This window comes from Sesamum indicum, linkage group LG12 (assembly GCF_000512975.1).
Source record: "Sesamum indicum cultivar Zhongzhi No. 13 linkage group LG12, S_indicum_v1.0, whole genome shotgun sequence".
In the NCBI taxonomy this organism is placed as follows: domain Eukaryota; kingdom Viridiplantae; phylum Streptophyta; class Magnoliopsida; order Lamiales; family Pedaliaceae; genus Sesamum; species Sesamum indicum.
Genome location: NC_026156.1, coordinates 5,290,575 through 5,298,838, shown reverse-complemented (window position 1 = coordinate 5,298,838; position 8,264 = coordinate 5,290,575). Strand labels below are relative to the sequence as shown.

Here is an 8,264-nt window from a genome sequence, read left to right as displayed (position 1 = left end):
TACTGAGGCGCGTAGGCACCACAGGATAGGGTAGGCTGCATGGATATTTATAGTGAGCCCTCACCAGTGGGGCCACAATCGATACACGGTTTGTACACGATATACTATTTGGCAGTTTGACAATCGCCCCGCCGCACATGGTTTTTAGTTTCTAAAGTTAGGGCTTGTTTGGCAGGAAAAAAAAAAAAAAAAAAAGAATTTATTTACACATATCTATATATATATAATAATAAATTAATAATCAGTAAAAGTAAACAATGCAGTTGTAACAATTTTCCATTTTACAATGTAATTAACTTGACCAGTGCTCCATTGTACGAAATGTTATCCGCTTTTATTTCGCACAAGACTTATTGAGTTTGCCTTGAAAAGACATCTTACTAGAAAGGAAATATTTTGGGATTTACAAGACACTCAAATTTCTACACCACTTTTCGTTTAGGATGCATTAAAAATTTTAAACTTGTCCTTTTTTAATTTCAGCTCACTCTTTTACCATTGCACCATCTTAAATTTTTTTCAATTTATTTTTTAAAATAGTATGATATAAACCTAATAATTTTTTCAAACTATAGTACCTCCTAAAGTATTTAAAATAAGCTTAGCCATAGATTTTCTTGAGCATTTTAAAGTGCTTGATCTTTTCAATCCTTTGATTTTTCATTGATTTTATTGTTTACTTTTCATATTCTCATTTTTCTTCTATCAGCACATAATTTCGTATACCATATAAAAATAATTTCTTCATGTCGAGTTCAGCTCACTCTTTCTTATCATCTTTCTTCTGTCTGATATACTTCTAAGTATTTATATCAATATAATTAATTGTTATATCAATTTGATTGTATACTAATGCGCCATAATAATTAATTTACAATAAATGAATTACGCACATAGTCCCACTAAACAAAATAAATAATAATAATAAAAAAGAAAAGAAAATGACAAATTGAAAAGCATGGAATAACTAATGAAAACAAGAATTAAGAAAGGAATATTCGTTTCGAATAATCAAATTTGGTGGCACATGCACACTGGGGGTGGGTCAACCTTCATATGCATTAAAGATATATGTACGTTTTCTTTCCTGCACTACATTAAATATTTGATAAATCACGACCTGCTCATTTCATATTTATTATAAATAACGAAGAATGATTGAATTATGACAATTTTTTATTTTTTTATAAAAAACTCATCCTAATTTATCCTTAAAAATAATATGTAGTAATTAAAGAAAATATAGAAAAGAAAAAGACTCACATTCATAAGTGCAGTACATGTCAAACACTCCAAGTGCCGGAGAACTTTCGGACTCTCTACAGTTTATTCCTTGCATTATTGATTTCGTACATAAATAATATATCTGGAGGGTTTGTCTTTATGTCAACACTTTGACAATTACACTAATTTTAAAAATATAATTAAATTAGTATTAATTGTCCTATGTTTTTTATTGAATGAATGCAGCGGGGGATGAGTTGGCTCTTGCATTGATGCATTCATTATCTTTTGGGGTAATAACACTACCCTTCTAATTCTTTTGTGATTTAAAAAATTATATTAAATATTTCTGTTATTGTTTTAATCTAGTAAATAAAAAAAATTATTTGTTAAAGTTTATTAATATTAATAAAAAAATTAAATAAAAATTTGTATTTACTTTTGATGGACTTGGTATTAACTTATGCAGGTCATATATATATATATATTAATGCAGGTCATATATATATATATATATATTATCAAATTACTAATGTAAGAGTGAAAATATACATCCCTACATGTATTAGCATGTGAAAAACATATAAGAATAATTTGGTAAGAAAAAGATTTATTTAACCGGTAATAAGTTAATATTAAGTCAATTGGGGGTATATATGGATTTTCATTCAATTGTTTTGTTAATATTAAAAAATTTAATGAATTTTGACTAATAAAAAATTTATTTATTAAATAGACATAATTTTTTAAATCATATAGGTGTACAAGGTACTGCAAACTAATAATCTCTGCGATGCAATTATCCTTTATTTGTTTAATCAATTTTAATAATTCTAATTGGTTAAGTATTTTAAGATTTGGGACAGCAGACTGTTGGAGGATCCACTAACTGAAACTGGGCCGTAGTTACATACTTATCAGAAAAAATTGGTCCTGAACTGAACCCTAATGTAATAGGCTACAGTGATTCAAACCTCGTTGTATTCACGGCCCGACCCATTATACTTGAAAAATAGCGCCACGCCGTTCTCCGGTTCCAGCCTGCATCCCTAGAGGAAAACTGGACTCCACTCAAAAACACCCTTGATTTCGTTTCAAAGCGACTTCTTCTTGTTAAGAAGCCGGCAAGAGTAGGAGGATTTTGATTTCAAGGAGACAGACAATTGAATTATTACTGCCAAGAACCAATGGAGGAGTCGGCGGCGGAGCAAAAGGGAAGAAAGAAGGGATTTCGTCTTGCCAAGAAGTCATCAAGAATGAGCGGAGAGAGTTCGACGTCAACGAGAGAATTGAATTCTTCTTCTCTAGAAACAATGGAGACGGAGCAAAAGAAGAAGAAAAGTTTGCCGGTGATACCATGGATGAGAGACCCAGTAGATATTAGTCGCTACGACCCACTCCCAGTCGATTCTCTTCCTTTTCTTGACAGCAGGTTTTTCATATTTTTCTTTCTTTAACATTCTTGTTCCCACTGCACGTTTTCTTGTTTTTTTTTTTTTTGTTGTTTTTATATAATCTTTTCTTTGCATGGTGGTTTTATGTTTTGATACGGAAACTTGTTTGTTTTTGAGAATATGTTCTAATACTTTGCAAGTAATAATTTGAAGCTGGTGTATAATATGAACATAGGAATTCCACGGATGTTCCTCTTGTTAATTTTCCACCGTCCGTGTTTTATGTCACAACTTTTATTCTATGTTATTGTTCTTTCTTTTTCGCTGAGTAACAAATTATTGTTTAAAAACCTGATTTTATTCAATGTCAATATAGTAAGTTAGGTGAACGAGTATGGTAATGTCATCAAACTTCTGTAATTCGAACTAGTGAAGATTATAATTCACTCACCTATTTTGATCCTTAGGTTAAAGAAAGCCTTGCATAATATGGGCATCAGTTCATTATTCCCCGTGCAAGTAGCAGTTTGGCAGGAGACGATTGGCCCTGGCTTTTACCAGCGAGATCTTTGCATAAATTCACCCACGGGGAGTGGGAAGACTCTTGCTTATGCTTTGCCAATTGTGCAGAAACTATCCACTCGTTTTATTAAGTGCCTTCGAGCTCTGGTGGTGTTGCCCACTCGTGATTTGGCTTTGCAGGTTACATATTACTGTTTTTCTGTGAAAAAGCATCAGATTTTCCTTTTTCCTGGTTTGTGGTTAGGATATTGAGAGTCTTCTAACTGCTTGTCAAATGATTCTCTGTGATTATGTGATTTTCTTCTCATATTCATTGTTTTGATGTGAAAAAGTAAATGTTTACTTTTGTGTGGGCGGCGAATTAGTTTTAGTACTTGAAGTATATCTATGCTCGCTGATGCTGGAGGAAGGTGTAGATGACGTGAAGCCCCTACACCCCGTAAGCTTGGCCAGAAATATGCCACTTTAGCAAATTGAGAAGAGTAAATTGCTGTCTTGATATAGTGAAAGAATTGTAAGAGATTAAGGTGGTCTGTTGGACCCTATCTTGATAAGTATTTAGCATGAGCTTGCTTATGTCAAATTATATTACATAACCAATTAAATATTTGCTTGGTCAATTTGGGAACATGTATCTATGACTTCGCCTTAAGGGACCACTAAAGGGATTTAGCCCTATCAAATTTTGATTTGCCCAATCATAATTTAAATGTAAATGAGAAACACATGATTCTGATTGAGTTAATTTAAGTATGACTGTATGATATGTGTTCAGAAGAATTCGCTCGTGCTACCCAAATGCTTCACAGTTCTTTATCCTTTTCAGGTCAAGGAAGTTTTTGATGCTTTAGCTCCTGCAGTGGGCTTATCGGTGGGTTTAGCAGTTGGACAATCTTCTATTGCCGATGAGATAGCAGAGCTCATTAGGAAACCTACGCTAGATGCTGGCATCTGGTTTGACTCTGAATATGTTCCTCCGGAGCTGAGGAGTGCAGTAGACATACTTGTAGCAACACCAGGAAGATTGATGGACCACATTAACAATACCATGGGTTTTACACTTGAGCATCTTCATTATCTAGTAAGAAAGAGATTCTCATGTTTGTGTACTGGCAATTTTATATGTGCTCATATTCTCTGTTCCTATGGTTTCATAAATTTGTGCTGTTAGGAGTCTCGAGTGGTGTCATCGTTCTCTGTTTGACATGCTTGACAAGTGCTTCTTCTTTGCATTTGTTCTACTCTCAAAACTTAAGTTTGTGATTATTTGCTTTCATTCCCTCGATTTATATTAACTTGTCATATCATATTCTAAAGGTTTTTGACACCTTGGTTCTGAGTGATGTTCAAGCTCAGCTCATTGTTGCTTTCTGGTTGATGTTCAACATCATTTATAAAGCTAATACTGAACTTACTGTCTCAGGTAGTTGATGAAACAGATCGATTACTTAGGGAAGCTTATCAATCCTGGCTGCCTAATGTCCTTCAATTGGCTTACTCTCAGAATCAAAGCCCATTTCCCTGTACAGATGACATTGTTCCTACGTTTGGTGTACTGAAGACCATCAGGAGTTTGTCAGTTCCTCGTATTTTTCCCTGTTGTGATTCTCTGCTGTTTTATTTCCTTGATTACTATTTTGTTGGCGATCAGTACATATTTTGATCTCTGTACTTGCTGGCTTGCCTAATTAATCTCTTTCACTCTCTTTTTTCTCTTTTGAGGGTGGACTAGGGAAGACGGGGAAAACATGTACTTACATTCTAGGTTATGTCATAATAATTCAGAAATATCTTGAGAAATACTTAATAAGTTATACTATTTTCTAGGTTTATGCCTAATTTTTAGAAATATATAGAGAAAATACATGTAAGCATAATTAAGATTGATAATTACTTGTATCTTCCATGTCTCGTTGTCAGATGCGGCTGTTGATGCTATTTGATTGCTTCTCTATCCTCTGGTTGTTTTTGGCTGCAATATGGATTTCGTGACATAAATTATCAAGCCTAATACTAAATTATTTCTCTGTCTCACTTGGAAACTACTTGGATTTATGCAGCAGTAGGGGTAAGCCTCATCCAAGGCTTGCAAAAATGGTTCTATCAGCCACTTTAACCCAAGACCCCAGTAAGCTTGCGCAACTTGACCTTCACTATCCTTTGTACTTAACAACGGGACACAGGCGCTACCAGCTCCCTGAACATTTGAAATCCTTTAAAGTGGTATACACCACTTGCACTTTACCAGCATATACTCCAGTCTTTTATGGTTGCAATCATGTTGTTTCTCAAATATGATGAGTACCAAGTGTTTTATATATTTGCATATTGAAACGCTCATCATGGGGTATCTTTTGAGGTCTTGCTTTTTCATATGGTATTTGAATTTATGTTGATGAATTCTTTTAATTCATGTGCAGCTATGTAAATCAAAGCTTAAACCACTCTATCTACTTGCACTCTTGGAAACCTTGCAAGGGGAAAAGTGCATTGTTTTCACATCATCTGTAGATTCAACTCACCGGCTATGCACCTTGTTAAATTTCTTTGATGACCTGCAAATCAAGATTAAAGAGTATTCCCGTCTTCAACGTCAGTCCATAAGAAGGTGATCTAGACGTTCATTTAGCTGCTTTTCTCTTAGTTTCTTTTCTTAGCCTACACCCCCTCACTCAGCAAAGCTCATTGTTGGATGGATAAGTTCTGGAGTGATGGTTCTAATATCTGTTACTTGGTTAATTTTTTTACGAGTTGGAAAAGTAGACTTTCAAATATAGTACCCCAGATTGTTTAGCAAGTATATCGTAGCCCATATCAGGTACTATTTTATGTTACCTGATCGACCTATAATGCTGATATCTTTTTGCCTGGTTGCTTCTGATTTGAGATGACCTGTGTTTTGCAGCAAGACATTGAAGGCATTTCGGGCAGGAGAAATACAAGTACTTATTTCCTCTGATGCAATGACTCGTGGAATGGATGTTGAAGGGGTAAAGAATGTAATCAATTATGATATGCCTCCATTTATTAAGACCTACATTCACCGGGCCGGTCGAACTGCAAGGGCAGGGCAAAGTGGCCGCTGCTTCACATTGCTGCACAAAGACGAGGTACTTGCTTAGTGATAGACCCCTTTGGTCCCTTTTCTGTCATTGGTGTGCATTTGTAATTTTCCAAATGGTTTGTTTTCAGGTTAAGCGATTCAAAAGGCTATTACAGAAGGCTGACAATGATTCTTGTCCAGTTTATTCTGTTCCATCAGAAACCATGGAGTCATTTCGTTCTGTGTACAGTAGAGGTAATTTTTTTGTTCATTGTCAACAGTCTGTAGGAGGTTATTTGTAACTGAGCCCCCAGTGTATGCTAGTTATGTACGTAATTCTTTTGTCTCAGCTTTGGAAAGATTGAAAGAGAGTGTTGAATCAGAGAAACGCAGTAAAGGCAAGGTTAAGGTGAATATCAAGCATCCTGCTGTTACAAGGAAAAAGGAGAAAGCCTCTTTCAAGGAAGAGGAGTCGCCTATGATGAAATGATATATCCTGCCAAATCCATACAATTTCGATCAGGACGGCGAACCATTTGGGTGTGCAACAATAATGGGAGAAGAATGAGTGTGAATAGTTGTCAATGTCAAGGTCTTTTTCTTTTTCAACATATTGCTTTGTGCCCCTTCTTACTGAAATCCATTATTAGTTAAACGAAGATGGTATTTTTTGCAGGAATCGAGAAGCATTCATTTGCCCCAATTCTGTTGTCAGTATATGCTCGAGTTAGGAGCGACTTGGCTAACTTTTCTGTAAACGGGGGAATGAGTTGATTCTTTCAACTCGATAAAATTGGTATTCGTATTATTATTGTTATCGCCAATTTGTCCGTGACAATGTGAATTGTAGGGTGGGGATGGGCTGAGGTTATAGGGATTTTGATTTTGTAAGATGGGGAAGAAGGAAATGAAAATTGATTGTTTACAAGTAGGGGTAACAAACAAAACATTTTTGTCGGAGGTGATAACAACAGTTCTTCTCGTTAACATTAGAATACATGTGATTTCCTCTAGAGTTTAATGGAAGATTTGATATAGAACTCTAAGTTCTTATTACATACATATATATATGTATTTATATCTTACAGAGCTGTAATAGGTTTAAACACTAGGTCCAATGTGAAGTGAAGTTTCTCTCTTTCTTTCTGTTTTGTTCTTCACAATAATTGGGCCCAAAAAGTAATCTGAATGTTTAGCCAACACTTTACTCACCATCAATGAATTGATTTTTAATATTGGGCCCAAATCGACCCAAAAAAGAAAAGGAAGAAGTTGCAATTTGCAAGCAACCCAATAGATTGATGTACTTTCTCCAGTTGTGATTGATACCTCGGTGAGAAGTTCATGAAATTTGTGATAGTTGATGAGGATTTCAGGAGGATGGCATGTCCATATTCATATATATAAAAACGCGAAAGTAGGGATTACATTACATGAAGAAAGTGTCGGCACTTTGACATGAACTGAGTTGCCGGTTTTGAAGGTAGACATGCGCATAGAATTCAACGCCTCCCGCCATTACCTCCAAATCTTAAACAAGCTTCCAGAATTCTTGCCTAATCTTGCGGGAATATTACACCTGACTTGACTACATCTTCTTCTGCCCGTTGGTTTCTCTCATTCGACTTCTTCCAATGAAATTACGTGTTCTTAGCTTTATCCTACTTTTATAAGAATGTGACTACTTTCATTATATATTGCTTTCATATTATTTATACATATTAAAATCTCAGTTAGCTCATCATCGCCAACAAGGAAAATGAGCTACAAAATCATGAGAAAGGAAATGAGGCAGCCACGCAAGCGGATTGAGGTTGCCCCACCCCCACTCATTTCTCCCAACAAGGTCTCCAATTCACCCATGCTCGAAACCATAGCCGAAGAAGGCGAGGGTGCAAGAATGAAGGCCATCTACCTCCTCCCTGTTCTCCTCTCTCTCGCCTGCTACATGCTAATTAACAAATTATCCACCATTTGATACCAAGAAAATGATTCTTCTCCTCTGAAGAAACATATGTTTCCTCAAACAAATCCTCTTCTCTTATCTCTCCAATACATTTTTCCAACCCCTCAAGCTCCCA

General features: G+C 35.4%; 1 protein-coding gene across 2 annotated transcripts; it reads left to right on the top strand.

The window, feature by feature from the left end:
- LOC105175749 (DEAD-box ATP-dependent RNA helicase 1) lies at positions 2,225 to 7,249 on the top strand. 2 transcript variants are annotated; one of them, XM_011098313.2, is made up of 10 exons: positions 2,225 to 2,656; positions 3,086 to 3,320; positions 3,967 to 4,221; positions 4,564 to 4,715; positions 5,204 to 5,363; positions 5,561 to 5,748; positions 6,046 to 6,250; positions 6,333 to 6,438; positions 6,534 to 6,775; positions 6,860 to 7,249. In XM_011098313.2, the coding sequence occupies exons 1-9, from the start codon at positions 2,412 to 2,414 to the stop codon at positions 6,671 to 6,673; spliced, it is 1,686 nt and encodes a 561-aa protein (XP_011096615.1). In that variant the 5' UTR covers positions 2,225 to 2,411; the 3' UTR covers positions 6,674 to 6,775; positions 6,860 to 7,249. The 2 variants fall into 2 exon arrangements, with proteins under 2 accessions (XP_011096615.1, XP_011096614.1); XM_011098312.2 differs by having other exon boundaries at positions 2,226 to 2,656; positions 5,201 to 5,363.

Excerpts from the sequence above, each read along its gene's own strand:
- LOC105175749 (XM_011098312.2), top strand. The coding sequence starts at position 2,412 with ATGGAGGAGTCGGCGGCGGAGCAAAAGGGAAGAAAGAAGGGATTTCGT. Across the intron at positions 4,222-4,563 it reads TTGAGCATCTTCATTATCTA|GTAGTTGATGAAACAGATCG; the intron begins GTAAGAAAGAGA and ends TTACTGTCTCAG. Across the intron at positions 5,749-6,045 it reads CAACGTCAGTCCATAAGAAG|CAAGACATTGAAGGCATTTC; the intron begins GTGATCTAGACG and ends TGTGTTTTGCAG.